The 17,500-nt window shown below is 40.1% G+C and overlaps 1 protein-coding gene across 10 annotated transcripts in view; it reads right to left on the bottom strand.

Annotated features, from left to right (window-relative positions):
* The window catches only part of chl1b (cell adhesion molecule L1-like b), a 108,495-nt gene that overhangs the window by 9,608 nt on the left and 81,387 nt on the right, over positions 1-17,500 (bottom strand). For 6 of the 10 annotated variants that reach the window (XM_077529918.1, XM_077529923.1, XM_077529924.1 and 3 more), the window contains 7 exons: positions 17,393-17,428; positions 17,043-17,158; positions 16,624-16,828; positions 16,367-16,489; positions 12,482-12,661; positions 11,649-11,660; positions 6,148-6,279 (listed from right to left, as the gene is read on the bottom strand). In XM_077529918.1, coding sequence (XP_077386044.1) covers positions 6,148-6,279; positions 11,649-11,660; positions 12,482-12,661; positions 16,367-16,489; positions 16,624-16,828; positions 17,043-17,158; positions 17,393-17,428 — 804 coding nt within the window. The remainder of the gene's footprint in view (positions 1-6,147; positions 6,280-11,648; positions 11,661-12,481; positions 12,662-16,366; positions 16,490-16,623; positions 16,829-17,042; positions 17,159-17,392; positions 17,429-17,500) is intronic. The other 4 variants (XM_077529921.1, XM_077529925.1, XM_077529919.1 and 1 more) reach the window with 3 other exon arrangements.

Here is a 17,500-nt window from a genome sequence, read left to right as displayed (position 1 = left end):
ATGAATACATGATTAATGCACTATTTTTTTGTGATTAATCACTGAGTTAACGCTTTAAATTTGACAGCACTAATTCAAATGAGAACTCGGCCTAGCACCCAAAATCGCTTTTCTCTAATTGTGTTGACTTTCCGTTCATTTTCGCCACCTCCTTTCTTCGGTTGGTAATGCACCAAAATATTTGCAAACTGCCAACAAAGAATAAGAAGAAATGGAAGAATACAAAGAAGAAGTAGTTGTCATGGCAATGATGCTTGTTAGCTGCTGCTGCTAGCGTGCCACCAAAGAGAAAGATTTACTACTTATAGCAGCAAAAGGCACAATAACCAACCAGGATTCTATCTTTGGCTGCAATGTGACATGGGTTCATAGTTGAGGTAAGCCATTTTAAACTAAAATAAAAAATTATTCCACAATTAGAAGAAAAAGATGTAATGCAAATGTAATTTGTCAACACGAGGTGCGTGCACGACTCTGAGCGAGTGTTTGTTCAGACTGACAGAGTGCGTTCACCTCTTTTTTTGAATCCTGAACACAGCCCAGGTTACCAAAGCAATCATTCGTTCATGCTTGAATTGTTTCCATCTGTGCTGCCTGACACACTAGGCTCTGGTGCTCCTTTTTTTTATTTTTTTATTTTTTTTGCGGTGGGGGCACTCTGAATACCCAAACAGCACATTTAAACGACTATCTTTATTTCCGAACGGTCGGAGTAGCAGTGTGCGTTCAGAGTGTATTTCTGAATACACCCACAATTAGGGACCGGAGATTTTGGGGGCGAATGACAACGAATTATGGTTTCAGTTTTTGTAAAAATCCATTTGCCCCTTAAAATGAGACTTACTGTATACTAAACTTTTCTTCTTCACGATACATTTCTTACTGGTGCGACCTATACCAACAGGGCCGGCGCTAGCCATTTTGGTGCCCTAAGCATAAATGTTTTGTGGTGCCCCCCCCCCAACTCACCGTCCGCACACACCCCATCACCCCTCCCCTGGTAGAAATGAACAATATCTGAGTATTTGTCAGGTTTACTTTATTAAACAAAATAACTTGTAAGTAGGGCTGGGTTTGAAATATCGATATATTGCTATCATATCGATACACCTTTTCATATCCCAATATCGATACATAAAACCATGTATCAATATATCGACCCCCCCATTTTTGTCAATTTATTTACACAGCCTGTGCTGTGGTTGTAATTCATTAGGGCCCGAGCAGCGACCGCTGCGAGGTCCCTATTGTTTTTGTAAAAATTATTATTATTAGGGCCCGACAGCGGCGGCGGCGGTGCCGCTGCGAGGCCCTATTGTTTTTCAAGGAATTCTTATTAGGGCCCGAGCAGCGGCGGCACCGGCGGCGATGCCGCTGCGAGGCCCTATTGTTTTTGTAGGAATTCTTCTTATTAGGGCCCGAGCAGCGGCGGCACCGGCGGCGGTGCCGCTGCGAGGCCCTATTTTGATTTTATTTTGTTAATTGTGCATCATTTTTGGCCTTTCCATGAAACGTTGCAAACACAAAGCATGGCAAAAACATTTACAATTTAGACAGCTTCCTATTTCACAGTACCCCAACATGCCAGAACCCCGACGTGCAAGTACCCCAACGTGGCCCGGGTTGCGAGGGCCCCTTATAGCTGCTCGCAGCTCTAGTTCTTCTTCTTCTTCTTCTTCTTCTTCTTCTTCTTCTTCTTCTTCTTTATTCTCCGCAAACGATCGCGATTTTGGGTACCTAAACATTTACGAAAACTCACCAAACTTTGCACACTCCTCAGGCCCGGCGAAAAATTTGATATTATGAAGTCGTCATAACAACGCGACTCTATAGCGCCCCCTAGCATAGAAAAATAAAAACCAAGCCCGGCACGTTTGAGCTAGAGCAACGGAAATTGGCAGGCACGTGTAGCACCCCGAGATGCACAAAAAAAGTCTATTGGGACCATGTAGCTAAAATGTACAGGAAGTGAGCTATGAATTTTTTTATGTCCAATTTTGGCCTATTTTGGCACATTCACTGTGGTCATGCTTTTTCCCCCTTTGCAAACATTTTTCATCCAATTCACTTCAAACTTGGCATTTATCATCTCAAGACCTGAGAGAACAACTGGGCAAAACATCTTGCCCTTTCGAAATACTATATGACGGGGGCGGGGCATCAAATATTGCCTTTAAAATTTCATTTGTCCAGAAAGAGCAAATGCTTAATAACTCCCATGTTCAAGCTCCAAAAAATCTCAAACTTCTCAGGCAACGTAATAGTCACGGCCTGAAAACATCTATATAATAAAATTCAGTTATACATATAGCGCCACCTAGTGGTAACAATAAATGTGATACTTTACGTTTTTAGCTACTGTGCCGAGCTCGTTGAAGGGATCCAGTTGAAAATTGGTCAGAAAAGCCTTAAGATGTTGATCATGCCCCACACCGAATATTGTAACTTTTCGCCAAAGGGCGTGGCCGCTACGGTAACGCAAAGTCTGAAGATTTTTCGTGACAATAAAAGCTGCATGAACTTGACCGAGATGATCCTATCTTCTCAAAATTTCACACATTTGATGAGAGTCCAGCCCTAAAGACATCTACAAACTTATATTTCATCTTACTGATAGCGCCACCTAGTGGCATTTTTTTTCTTACGAATTTTCTTCTACATTTTTCTCCAAACACGTTAACTGGACATACCTCATATTTGCTCAGAAGAGGGTTTCGGCCTTCATGATGTCACAACATGAAGTTTGTGAGTTTTCGCGAATTGCTGTGGGCGTGGCTAAGCGTTGTTCGCTAAGAAAACAACGCCAGTTTTGAGGGTATAAACATGCACAGAAACTCATGAAACTTGGCACACACATCTGGCCTGGTAAAATGAGTAATATTTTATCATGTATTGTGCTATTTTTACAAAAATGACTCAATAGCGCCCCCTAGAAATTTTTAATGAAGCAGCCCCAGTTGTACGTTTAAGCAAGAACGACGAATATTTTTAGGTGTATGAGGGAGCCCAAGACCTACAAAAGAGTCTCTTGGACCCATATGCTAAAATGAACAGGAAGTGAGCTCGGAATTTTTGAATGTCCCATTTTTGACGATTTTTGCACATTTACAGGGGGCATACTTTTGCGCACTTCTCCTACACGTTTCATACGACTGAGTTAAGTCTTGACCTGGACCATGTCAAGACCTGAGCCAACGACAGGGGGAAAAATCTTGACTTTTCAAAATACTATATGATGAGGGCGGGGCATCTAAATTTGTGTTTCGCACTGAAAAAGGATATGATTAATAACTCCCCGGTACATGCTCCAAAAAATCCCAAACTTGACATGTATGTTTATCGTCAAGGCCTGAAGGTATCTCTATGACAACATTCGGTTATATATGCAGCGCCACCTAGCCCTTGAGGCATGAAAAAAAAAATACCCCACTTACGGTATTTTTACAAAAATTGTAAACACGTTTCGCAATGAAAAAGGATATTCTTGATAACTCCCGGGTACATGCTCCAAAAAATCCCAAACTTGACATGTATGTTTATCATCAAGGCCTGAAGGTATCTCTATGACAACATTCAGTTATATATGCAGCGCCACCTAGCCCTTGACGCAGAAAAAAAAAATACCCCACTTACGGGATTTTTACAAAAATTGCAAACTCATTCTCAGTGTGATAACTAAGTCATTTATGAATATTCTTTTACTTTCCACCACTCAAAATGTTCACTGGCATCAGACCTATCCAAACATACGTATTTTTTATTTAGTTTAATTTATTTTTGATAGCCTCTATGGACGTTAAAAGCAGTATCGTGAATGAAGGATATGTTGAATAACTCCCCGGTACATGCTTCAAAAAATCCCAAACTTGACATGTATATTTATAGTCAAGGCCTGAAGGTATCTCTATGACAAAATTCTGTTATAAATACTGCGCCACCTAGTCCTTGAGGCATAAAAAACAAAAAAAAAACAAAAAAAAAAACAACCCCACTTACGGTATTTTGAACAAAATTTGTGAACTCGTGAGTGTTATAACTAAGTCATTTATGAATATTCTTTTACTTTCCACTACTCAAGATGTTCACTTGTATCAGACCGATCCAAGCATATGTACTCTTTTTATTCAGTTTCATTTTTTTTTTATCGCCTCTATGGACAATAAAAGCAACATTGTGCAATGAGTACGAGCGATGATGGGTATATATACTTTTGCAAAAAAAAAAAAACAGTCAGGTCAACTCATTCCCTAAAAATAAAAAAGGACGCTGATTTTTGCAGATCTTAACAATCACCAAAACACATTGAGCTTGACACACATCACACCTGGCAAAAAAAATTCCCATGTAAAGGTTTATCATGCCATGTTAAAAGAAATTTTGCTCCTAATGTGCCATGTGCAAGTACCCCAACATGCAAGTACCCCAACGTGGCCCGGACTGCGAGGGCCCTTTATAGCTGCTTGCAGCTCTCGTTTAAATTATTATTTCTTGTTTTTATAAGGCCATGTTAAATGAAACATATTAATGTAACTGCAATGGATTCAATTCCTAATGTAAATATTCATATTCTTACTAATGCATTAAATTAGAGCAAGAAGTTTCTACTCTTTGCAGCATTGGTACTTTTGACTGTCTAAAATATGTGCTGCATGAATTCCTCAATTGAATCGAAAATCGTTGTGAATCATGAATTTAATCGGGCCCTTGTGATACCCAGCCCTACTTGTAAGTGTCAATATTGAAGTTTTAAAAATGTTCACAAAAATAAGTGATAAATAATAAGTCTTTATATAACTAACAATGACACCAAATACACAAATAAATAAAGCTAAATGAATTAAAATAAAACTCAATGCCACTACTATTAACAAATGAACATCTGGAAATAAACAAAGTGCAAGCAAGTTAGTAGTGGGCCTACAGAGGCACTTGGCTACATTTCTGGGCTGCAAAATCGGCTATCAGGTCATCATATGACAGCTTTTGTGCAATTTCCGCATTTATGAAATGCTCCTTGAACATATTGAAGCATTGATCCTGTATTCAGAAATACAAGACAATATTCAGGGATTCTACAATGAAATATGGTTTTAAACCAACCATGGTACAAACATTTTCTAAATTGATTAGGATTATGGTATTGTGCAGGCCTATATTTAAAACACAGGCACATGAAAATTTTCATAATCTACCTTTTTAGAGAAGGACTCATAGAGCACTATGTAAAGATTCTGGACATAATGTTAAAACTATGAATATGAAATGAGGAAATCTACTTAGCCTTAAGATGATGATGATGATGATTATTATTATTATTATTATGATTATTATTATTATTATTATTATTTTCAAATTACACTTTCACCAGTACATGCCGCTCTTGGCCGTTCCATATGAAACAATATTGTCTCGTCACATTCCATTTAACATACCGTATAATGAACGTGCTGGTCACAACCATTCCACTGCGGCGGTTTGGAGTGTTTTTGTTTTGTTTTGCTAACTGTGGTCATGTAAACATAGCTGCTACAAAATAAACAAATTGTCATTGTCATACCTGCAAGTGACGCGCGAGCATCATCTCATTGTTTTTTCTTTTCCTCTTTTCCGCCCCCAATTCTTGATGCCTTTTTGATGACATGTCCAGATATCCAAGAATAAACTTCTGCCAAATTTGCGATTGAAGCATAAAGTGCACCCCACCCCCCTAGGGAAAGGGCCCTAGTAGTTTGCTTCGTTGGAGCAAAAGGGCACCCCGCCCCCCTCCTCCTTTCCCTAATAGGAACAAACTACAAGTACTAAGGGAGGGGGGGCACCAACGTAGACCAGCGATACCGCTCGTCGAGTAAATAATGCTACGTTATTTTTTGTATTTATTAACATGCTTTACAAGCTTTTATTTTAAATATTAGACACTGATATTATAATTACTAATATGATTATTTTTACGGGCTTGATTTGTTTTTTGGTGCCCCCTTAGGCAGTTGGTGCCCTACGCGCAGTGCGTGATAAGCGTATGCGGAGCGCCGTGTCTGTATACCAATATGGTACATGTTCTACAAAAATAACACTGTTTTATACATATACAGAATTAGCAATATAGAGTAATTCTAAAAAGGTTGTGTGCGCGTGTACATGAGCACATACCTGAATATTTTCCTCCTTTATTTCTGTTGACAAAACAGGCAATCAGCACAATGAGTGTGAGTAGAGCAATGGCACACAGCAGGCCAATAAACCAGCCCTGGTTAGATATTCCTCCGTGGATGCTGGCAAGACCTGAGGAGAAGAATACTCAGTGACTTTGACACGTCTTAACCTTTTTATCGGACGGCTTGATTGAATGTTTACATTGACATAGCTTATCTGATGCAGAAGCAGTAGTCCCGTGATGGAAACCGTCCAATATTAATATTAAACAGCTAATTCGCCTGTCTAATTAATCAAGTATTTTGCATTATACAAATGGAATTCCTTGATCCATGCCGCCAGATTAAATCCTTCAGACAATGGAGGACCACGCACTACAAGGACACGCCTGTAGTTGGTTAAAAAGAGAGGTCATTTCAATGTAATGCTTTTTCTGTTGATTTATTTATTTTTTGCTGCAGTTTCAGCTCAGCTTTGTACGCATACAGTAACCTAAACCTGAGCATCGGTCAGCAGAAAATGCCTTGGAAGAAGAGCAGAAACATGTCAGAGTAATAACCACATTTTGACAAATGCCTGAGATGATTACAGTTAAACAGCCAGAAAACGCAATTGTGTCTGAAGCCTCATTTATGCCTCCACGTTTGCTCTCGCGTCGATGAGCGCCGTCGATCACATGATCGACGCGAGCCATGAATTTTAAGTGCTGCGTCGCTCGTGGCCGGCCGACGTGCACACGTCGCCAATCCTTGGACGCACGTCGATGGCGGGGCGTCGCTCGCTTCTGATTGGTCCGTTCGATGGCGTTTTTTCTTTTTTTTCTCTCTCTCTCTCTCTCCCCGCCCCCCGCCCAGATAGTTTCCGTGAAGGCAACTGGCGGCGCAAATCGACTTCCCTGCTCGGAGACCACGGCTGTGCAGGAAAAGAGAGGCGGAAAACAACAATAAAAATAAAAAAATAAAAAAAATAATAAAAAACTGTGTTCGCTAAGCGCACGGCTGTTGTGTTTTGGCGAGTTTACGGCCGACACCGGTGCAAATTGGCAATAATGAATTGCCACGGTGATGAACTTACTCTCCCCCCGGCTTTGTTTCGTGTTTCTGAATTAAATTGAACTTCCTGAATCCGTCATAAAATGCAGAGGAATCGCCACTCTGTGGCGGCCCAGCCATAGCGACAGCGGGACTTGGTGTGAAACTCCAGCAGACACCGATGTGTATTGCGCACAAGTCGGAAGGCAAACGCACGAGCGGAGCTCCAACGTGACGCCTTGACGCGAGCCTCTCGCAGAAGCATACTGAGGCCTTAGGGGCTCGACACACGGGAGGCGACGTCGCTCGCTCGCCATTCATTTCCTATGGAAGCAAGGGGACAAAGCGAAAATCGCCTTCCTCCCTCCCCATCGGCGACACGCGACATTGGTGCATGTGAAAAATTGCGTGCGTACACGTAGACGTGCATGCGTAGGTCCGCGACGCGATACTAGAAAGTTGAAACATGTTCAACTTTTGTCACGTCGCTGAGGCTTCAACCAATCAGCGAAGATTTCATTGACGAGCCAATGAACGCAGGGCATGCTAGACAGTGCGATACACGGAAAAATGGGAGGATCTAATTTTAGCAATGTCCGACCATCCAGTTTTATATGATACTTCACACAATGATTTCCGTGACAATAGTTCAGTTAATTCCAGTAATATATTGTGAATCTTCATCCTCGAACTATGTAGTGGAACGTCCGTTTACAATGATTCCCTCCAATTTAATAGCCAATCAAATCTGTTGTCAACAAGCCGCGCTAGAGGGTGACGTCAGTCGCTGCCGCCGTCGCAACTGCTTGTCGCTTCCCGTGTGCGGCGACAAGTACCTCGTCGCCTCCCATGTCAAACTGCACACAAGGGAGGCGACGAGGTACTTGATACGTAATTCGCTGTCGCTTGTCGCCTACCGTGTGTCGAGCCCCTGACTTTGCACAAACACTGTCACTTTAAACACAAAGTTTGACTTTCTTCGCAAAATTCATACCTTGCAAACATGGCGTTGGTGTCATGTTTGTGTGATTTCACCCCTGTAATCTGCTTTTCTAGGTTAAAATTAGTTAATGCGTCTGTAGACATTATTACCCGTGTCCCTCCGGTTTGATTTGTATTCACACAGCAAAAAAAAAAAAAAAAATCAATACGCCAAGAACGCACAAATAAAACACCAAATGGAGCAAAGCTCTTGATTTAATAACTTCTGGACAACCTAGCAGGCTCCAATACACCAGCAAATATCCAAGTTCTCTTTAAAAGCACAGTTGGAGTACATCATTCTTGTTTGTTCAAGAAGACATGCTGCTATTAGACTCTATGTGAGGTGCTAACTGCAAACACAGTAAACCAAAGACAAACTACACTTTGATTAAAAGAATTAAACGGTACTGGAAAGAAAGCAGCCGTCGATGCAGTACTTGACAGGCTTTATACAATTAATTGCGCTTCCAGACAAATCTGAATTTCCTGTTGTTCACTGAAATTGTACAAAAGCTTTTTTTCAAAGTTTACCTGGCTAATTTTTATTCACATTTTCTTTTCTTTCTTTTTTAAAAATGAAGTCATTTTTATCAGTGTTATAAGAATTGACTGACAGTTTCTTGTTCAGAATCTCGTCTTTAATTTACATCATGAAATCCAGACAAATCAAATAAGTTGGCCTTTTGCAAGTCAAGCGGGGAGGAACACCATCTAATAATGTAGTGAATGATGTGCATCATTAGTATGCCTTGACAGCTGCTGTCTGAGCAGGTCGACATCAATCCACTTCATTTCCCCATGGCAAACATGCAAATCTTGTGTCGTGCCTTCAGCTCAGGTGCTTTATTTACTCGGGTGATAATTCAGCACACATGGACACCTGCGTCTGTGTTGCCCGTCCCAACCAGTGCAAATGACACTCTTTGACTAATGTTGATGGATTAGTCTGCGACTATCGCAATTCCAATCAATGGACCTTGCACAATGAATTTGACTAAGAGCAGACCTTGAACTAAAAACATCCTTAGGCTGTCTCCCGCGTGTGCGCGCGTGTGCGTGTATTTTTTGTCATTGCACTTCTCAGCTTGCTATAAAAATGTTTGAGAAACCAGCTGTTCAGACAACAGGGAGTTGCTCTATTCGATGCAGCAGCAAAGTCAAGGGGACTTTTGGATCAGACGACATCACCAACTATTCTGATATGATAACTTCCAACAGCTTCCACTTATCCATTTATCGCACTGTCCTATAAATATCACCCTTCCCAGTATGCGCTTACAAATCCCCAGCATACCCCCGGAGGACATTTCTCCTCATTTTCTCTCCGCACAGTCAACTTCTTGTCTCAGTGCGGTACTGCTGCTTAGCTAGTCAGGTGACTGTTGGGTCAATACACTGCCGTGTAGAATGAGGACCCGGGCCCAAGAAATCAATCACTGACAATTAGATGTTTTTGTCCCATTCAAGTGATGGCATTCTCCAGCTACACCGTCTGGCTCAAATATAGATCTTGTATCTTTTAATCCCCATGGTACAGCTGGGAAATGAAAACGGTATTAGAACCAATTGATCAGTTGGCAAGATCACTTATACTCTGCTTGTAATTAGTAACGGCAATAAATCATGTCCGGAGATTCATTAACGTGTGGATGTTCAGAAATTTTTCATAAATTCCCTTACATGAAGACTACAACAGAAATAGTAAATAGTGTTATAATAGTCTTGGAATTTTCAATATTTTTTGTTTTTATTTCGTTTTGAGGTTGTTGTTTTTTTTTTTTTTTTTTTGTTCTCAGAGCGGGTTTGATAATTTCTATTAATTTTAGTTTTTTTGTTTTGTTTTTTTATGAAAATGCTTTGTTTTAGAATTAGTTTTTATTACTTTTAGTATTAGGTTTTTAAATGTGTATGTCTTGTATGCAAGACAATACAAACATCATGGTAAATATTGTATCGTAAAAACATTACAAAAAAAACAACAACACACCCACACAAATCAAATAGAGGATGAGAATAGGCTTTGCTTTAAAAAAAATTCTTCAACAAAGCACAAAAAAAAAAAAAATTCAATTGAAGCAAACAAGGAGAACACTTCTTTTCTTTAGTGTCACATTTCGTCTAAGCGTGACAGCCTTTCCAAACGTGCAAGCCGAGGAATTTTTTTCATTGGCTGCCACCAGATTAATTTGCTTACTTAGTTTTAGCTATTTTTGTAAATGGAATAATGTAGTTTTTCCCCGTTTTATTTTAAGCGTTTAAAAAAAAAAAAAAAAGTAATAACTACACCACCCCCCAAATTTTAGTCCTAGTTAATTTATTTCATTAGTTTCCTTTAAATAAAATAAACTTGGTAATGATAATTATAGATAGATAATTTTTAGACCTTGAATTATCAAACATCATGTCTGCATAAGAGCGTTTCACACATTTTGGTATCACTGGGAAAACAAGGTTAATAGAGGATGAATTATCCCTTTGACTGCTAAATAGAAGAATTATTAATGAGGCGAGTAGACTTTAGAAGATTTTTTTTTTCCCTTCATAACAGTACGCATTAAATGCTTCCTACTGGTGGCAAGGACAAACAGTACACATTGCTAATTATCTGCACATACATTGTATTCACAATATATTATCATTTTTAATATATATATATATATATATATATATATATATATATATATATATATATATATATATATATATATATATATATATATATATATATATATATATACACATATATATATATACAGTGTTCCCTCTTTTTCCGCTGTGGTTAGGTTCCAAAAAATACCCGCAAAAAATGAAATCCGCGAAGTAGTTAGCTTTATGTTTTCCAGCTCTTATAAATGTTTTAAGGCTCTAAAATCCCCGACCGCACAATTTATACACTTTTCTCATTGAGGCATTTACATGTTCTCACATTTCTCTCTTGTTCAAACATTGACAATGTTCAAACGTTCATAAATTTTATAAAATGGGTATCTTACTGTAAAAGAATATGCAAAATTGCACTTAAAAAAAAATCTGCGATACAGCGAGACCACGAAAAGTGAACCGCGTTATAGCGAGGGAAGACTGTATATAAAAAAAAAAAACATGTCAAATATGTCCTTTGAATGAGGCACAACAGGATTTTTATTAAATTGTAAACTGTCCCCAAAGTTATGGTATTCGTATTATCTGCCATGTGTGATTATATGTGTACTGTATGTGTGAGGTGTCATGCATCTACTCTGTTCTACATACTGGGGCCATCGGTGGGAGGCAGAGTGGAAGCTGTTAGGGGCCGATAAATAAAAGAAAGAAAAAAAATACAAAAGGGACAAGCAAATGCATTGCTAACCAGGCATTGAAACACATTAGACGTTGCATGATCAAAGGTTCCGCTTGAAGGGAAACCCTTTTACGCAAGCACTACAGCGAGTAGACAACAAAGAATGGTGCACTTTCACAGGGTACTAGTGAATATTGTAATACCTTTAATACTTACTGTAATTGTTACACATGCAGTGATGTAAAAAAATGAAACGGAATACAGAAAAGAAAAATCTTGTAATTATTCCTTTTTGTTTTTTAACATTCAAACAAGCAATCACTGACAGAGAGACAATTATGTTTCGCTTTGCAGGACTTGCAGCCAAATAACAATAACTTTCATTATGGCACAGCGTTAGTAAATTAAAAGCACCGTCTAGTCATCTAGGATGCCTACGGTCTGTTTGTATTGAAACTTAAATATGTTCCTGTGTCATTTCCTCCGTTATTGTTCACACGGCAGTCGAGTTCAGAGATTGCCTTCACTAGAGGTGTGCCATGTAATCCCCCGCAAATGATATGTCATGACAAAGGCACAATTATATGATACAAGCTGGATCATTATGCGGACTTACCCAGCGTCTCTTTTCATGATTGCACAATTCATTATCGGAACCTTCAGTTCCTCCCTGCTCAAAGCACTTTTCTTTCTTTGCTGATTGTCTCATAACTTGCACTTTCCATCCAATCAATAAACCCTTGCTCTGGCAGTGACAAATGAAAAGTGGCAGGACAGACATATTAAATTGTTTGTCCACAAATATAACTTACTGGGACAAAAGCAAAGCTTGGCTGCCCAGGCTGCAGTTTTTACAAGCTGAATGCTGTTTGGGGAAAAAAAAAATAAAAAAAATGGCTTTGCGCCTCACTAAGCCTGGATTATACTGAACCAATTCTGTGCCATAACTCTAATGTTGCTGCCTATTAATGTAACACAAACACACAGCAGTTTATTCAATCCAATTTAAATGATGTTATATCCCCCTATTACTCACTTGCTTCAAGGGTGGTGGTGCTCTCCTCACTGGTAATGGGCCCACAGCCCACTGTGGTGCAGGAACGCAGGTGGAACTTGTATTTGCTTAAAGGCTCCAAGTCCCGCAGGGTCCACTTGGTCGTGTCGGGTTTGCTAATGTCGATAGTCTGCAGTTGTCCGACTTCCTCTGTGTTGTTAACTACAGTCAATCATAAGTTGACCAAAACAAAAAACGGAAAAAAAAACTGTTACTCTTGGAGTTTTAACCCACAGATGAATCATGAAATACAGAATGCTCTTAAAAGTCGCAGCTATGAAATGCTCTTTTATTAAACTCTATGCTTTAAGTGTTAGAAACATATTTTAGATCTAAGTTTAATAGATAATGTATTAGACATGGTCCGATTACCGGTTTACAGGTTTATTGTGGGTTTGATATCTTGAGGTTTCATTAATTGCTATACTGGCTGTCATGGTAATGAGCTCCATCCATCCATCCATTTTCTTGACCGCTTATTCCTCACAAGGGTCGCGGGGGCTGCTGGCACCTATCTCAGCTGGCTCTGGGCAGTAGGCGGGGGACACTCTGGACTGGTTGCCAACCAATCGCAGGGCACACAGAGACGAACAACCATCCACACTCACACGCACACCTAGGGACAATTCGGAGCACTCAATTAACCTGCCATGCATGTCTTTGGAATGTGGGAGGAGACCGGAGTACCCGGAGAAGACCCACGCAGGCACGGGGAGAACATGCAAACTCCACCCAGGAAGGTCCGAGCCTGGACTCGAACCGGAGACCTCAGAACTGGGAAGCGGACGTGCTAACCACTCGACTACCGTGCCGCCGGTAATGAGCTCTTCTATTCTTTTTTTTTTTTTGAGGGGACGTTTAAGCATGGTAAAATGTGATTGGCTGCTTGCAGAGTTGAGCAAACGCCACTTTGAAGTTAATTGCCTCTGGTTAACTTGCGCCCCGCCCCCTTTCCTCTGTGCATAAAGGGAGGTGGGAGGGAGTCAAAACACTGCAAACACAGATGCCTTTTTGCCCTGATTAAGGTAAATTGTCCTGAAATAAATAAAGTGCCAGCAGGTACTAGTTATTAGGGCTGGGAATCTTTGTCTGTCTCACGATTCGATATGATTACGATTTTTGGGTCTACGATTCGATTCAGAATTGATTTTCTATTCTTGGTTCAAACGATTTTCGATCCAAAATTATGTGATTGACAAATGATTTCTGCTTCAATTTACAGATATGCACAACATTGTCATGATCTACTCCAGTCTGCTTTGCAAGACAAAATGACAAATAGAGACATTAAAGTGTTTTTTTTTTTGTTTAAACATTTAGTAATTTTGTAAGTGCCTTTTTCCACAAAAACAGCATGTGGGCTACAACTGCCTTTTCCCCTTCTTCTTCATTTCTAATTTAAATAAAATCAATTTTTGGATATTAATATCGATTCGATTCGATTAATAAATGAGAATCTCAATTCTTTTATGAATCGATTTTTTTGGCACACCCCTACTAGTTATCCCCAAGGACAATATGAGCCACCTATTGGTCTGCAGGTTGGGAAATCCCGGTCCAGAAAGCCCTGACACAGATTCGCTTTAGCCATAGGTGCTTCTACTCAACTGGCAGGAAAAGAAGCTCATCTCCACCTGCTGAGTAAGAAGCTCCTGTGGCTAAAGCCAAACTGTTTCAGGATTTTTACTTTCTGGACTTGGAGGTCTATGCCAAAAAATAGCTCATTACTGATGGTAAACTGACATATTATGAAGACGTAAAGCAGAAGACTAATTTTAACATTTTTTAAATTGAACTTTTAAAGGGGAAGTCAACCCAAAAAACGTTCTTTCCGATAATATCTTCTATGCAATCCCACCGGTTTAAATACGACATTCAGAATAATATTGCATTTTGTGGAACATGAATTAAGCAGCAAAGTCCATCTCTTTTTAGCCCGATCAGGGGGTGGCCATTTTGCCACTTGCTGTCAACTGAAAAATACATCATAAGCCGGGTTTACATGACATGTATTCCGTTTAGACTGAATCCGAACAGCCAAACGGAATGAAAATGTTCCATATAAACTAGTGTTGTTCCGATACCGATACTGGAATCGGCAGAGGCGCCGATACTGCATTAAAACAGTGGTATCGGTATCGGTGAGTACTGACAAGTAACATGCCAATACCATTAATTCCAACTCTAATATAGGATTTTGGATGCAGCATCTTGTGTCTTGCTCGTGCACGACATTCACTGAAATGTGACAGTTCACTGCATGCCGATCTAAGATATCCTATTGGGCCTTGAATGCTCTGAACCAATGGCAGGACAGCTTTTTCATGTTGAGGGAAAAAAAAAATGAAGTTATCGGTATGGTATCGGCCGATACTGCAAAGCTGGGTATCGGGATCAGTATCGGGGGCCAAAAAAAACAGTATAGGAACAACACTAATATAAACACCTCAATCGGAATGAAAAAGCTGAACACGAATGGAATTTCATTCGGAATCACGGAGGTGGAATATTCCTTTCGTCCATCCTTTCGTCATGTGTACACTTCATTCGGAATGGAGCTGCTGCGTGCAGCAACACGCATGCTCTGTCTGGATGTAAATGCGTCATGACGTCATTGTTTCCACCCACTAAAATGGCGGCAGCGTCCCAGAGCTTGTCTATGAGGGGAGAACTTGTTTTTAAGTATGTCAAACTTTTTTTTTTTTTTTTAATGAAGATCTTGCTTCAATAAAAGTGTTAACACTGTCACAACTACTGTTCTAAACTGGGGGGGAGCATAGTATATTGTTGAAAAGAACATTTTTGAGTTGACTTCCTCTTTAAGATTTACATTTAAACTAAAATTAAATGACACTGGTGGATATCAGCGAAATCTGGTAGTGACTGTGATTGTTTTGGGCATTGAGTTTCCGACTAAAACGTCATTTGAAAATTTGTCACTGCATTTGATATGATAACCATAATATTTTATGCATGATCCATTCTCCTACATTGCATCTTCTATGTAATGGTTTTGTTACAACAGACCTGCCAGTGAAACTTGTTAGATGTAAAGCCAATTAAAAGCTGCCACGCAGGTGGGTGGAGCCTTTGTAACAGCTGGTCCTTAACTTGAAATTTCACTTGTGTCACTTTGACGGCACCTTGGCAGCTGGATACATTATCCCAACTTTTTGCGCATGGCTTCTTTCAAGGGGACTTTAACATAGTCACACCTCAACGAGTACATCAGCCCTATCACTGAGGCACACTGAAAGTATCCTTTCCTGAAATACACTCTGACATTTGGCCCCCTTCTCCAGCTGCCAAATCAAACTCAATTAGCCAGGAAATGTGCCAATAAGATGATGTTGGAAGTTACTCCTAAGCTTTACTTTTATTTTTGCTTGATGATAGCTGGATGTAATCAAATCCTGTTGGGACTGTGAGCGATTGCGGTGATGTCCCCTGCCAACAGCACAAGGTCAGTAAAACGGAACCCGAACAGACTCTGACTAGTGGCCTTGCTCTGCATGAGTCAAGGAATGATTATGGCAAACAGACCTTACCCTGACATGTTTTCTTTTCACACATTGTGACCTCATTATGACCTCAGTCCCATTTACGGTGCAGGACAATTTCCATTACATAATGTGTTGCAGGTGTGGACAAGTCTTATTGTGTAGTATGCTATTTCCAAAAATGTTACATTTCAGGACAATTTCCATTACATAATGTGTTGCAGGTGTGGACAAGTCTTATTGTGTAGTATGCTATTTCCAAAAATGTCACATTTCTTTCTTCTTAAAATAATGTAAACAAGTTGAGTATGTTCACATTATTACATAAAGGGAGAAATACAGTATCTTGAAGATAATTGATACATACTTAGCTGATACTCTAAAAGGTATCCTGTCAGAATCCCATTCGGCTCAGATGGTGGTGACCAAGCCAGAGAGACGGTGTGCTTCTGTGTGTCTGTGACCTTGAAAACTGAATTTTTCTCAGGAACTGTGGGGCAAAAAAAAAAAAAAAGATAATAAACAGCAAGAAGTTGAATTCTTAAAGCAATTGTTCCATTTTTTTATTAGCTTCACAAGTTCTAAATGAAACACGATGGGTTTTTTTCCCCCCGACAATCCTACCTCCCTCTGGGGTTTTGAAGTTGACAGGATGGCTGCCAGGACCGTTGCCACGCCCGTTAAAGGTCATGACAATGAGACTGTACTCGGAAAAAGGTTGTAGCCTGGGTAGGATTGCATGGCTACGGTCGCCAGGTAACGTTAGCGTGTGTTTGTCTCCGTGGCTTTTCTTCAAATCCAACAAACTGCGTAGGCGCCACCAGTTTATCTACACAAAGAAAGAGACGACCACCTCTGTAAATATCCGACATCGCAGTCCTTTTATATGTGTAACAAAAAGATACGAGGCGGCGTGCAGACGCGCATTGTGCTGAGGAGGATGTGTAGGTGACAGCGGCATTAGAGCACCAAACGTTTAGAGTAGGTCAGGGTCATTCCATTTTAACTGTGGCTAAAAACAAGAGCCAGTTTTGAAGTATTACCCTGTAGCCTCCCAGATGTCCATGCAACTTGTCCTTGTTTACACGAGTCCAGCTGACCTTGACCACCGAGCTGTTCATCACCTCCACAGCTACATCATCAGGTGCGGCCGACGGAACTGCAAAAACAAGCACAGTAGGAGATATAACACACGTCACATGTATGTAAGACGTGGAGAGCTACAGCTTGGAACACGGAGAGCTATCAAAATTCAATTTGAAAAGCTACTTCACAAATGAAGATCAGACAACACAGGTTGCGATATATTGGAAAAACACATAACTACAGGGATGGAGGGGCCACAGAAATGTGGAAAGTAAGTAACATTTATTTTCTATCTAGAGGTCGTGACCTGTGTTGGTCTCCTGGGGACAAGTCCAAAAGAAAGCTAAACACAAAAAATACAGGTGGTTGCATGCTTTTCTCCAGAAAACACAAAGGTTCATAACCTTCAAAGCCA

Source organism: Festucalex cinctus, chromosome 8 (assembly GCF_051991245.1).
Source record: "Festucalex cinctus isolate MCC-2025b chromosome 8, RoL_Fcin_1.0, whole genome shotgun sequence".
Lineage (NCBI taxonomy): Eukaryota > Metazoa > Chordata > Actinopteri > Syngnathiformes > Syngnathidae > Festucalex > Festucalex cinctus.
The sequence above is the reverse complement of the archived record's forward strand: the minus strand, read 5'-3'. Positions and strand labels throughout refer to the sequence as shown.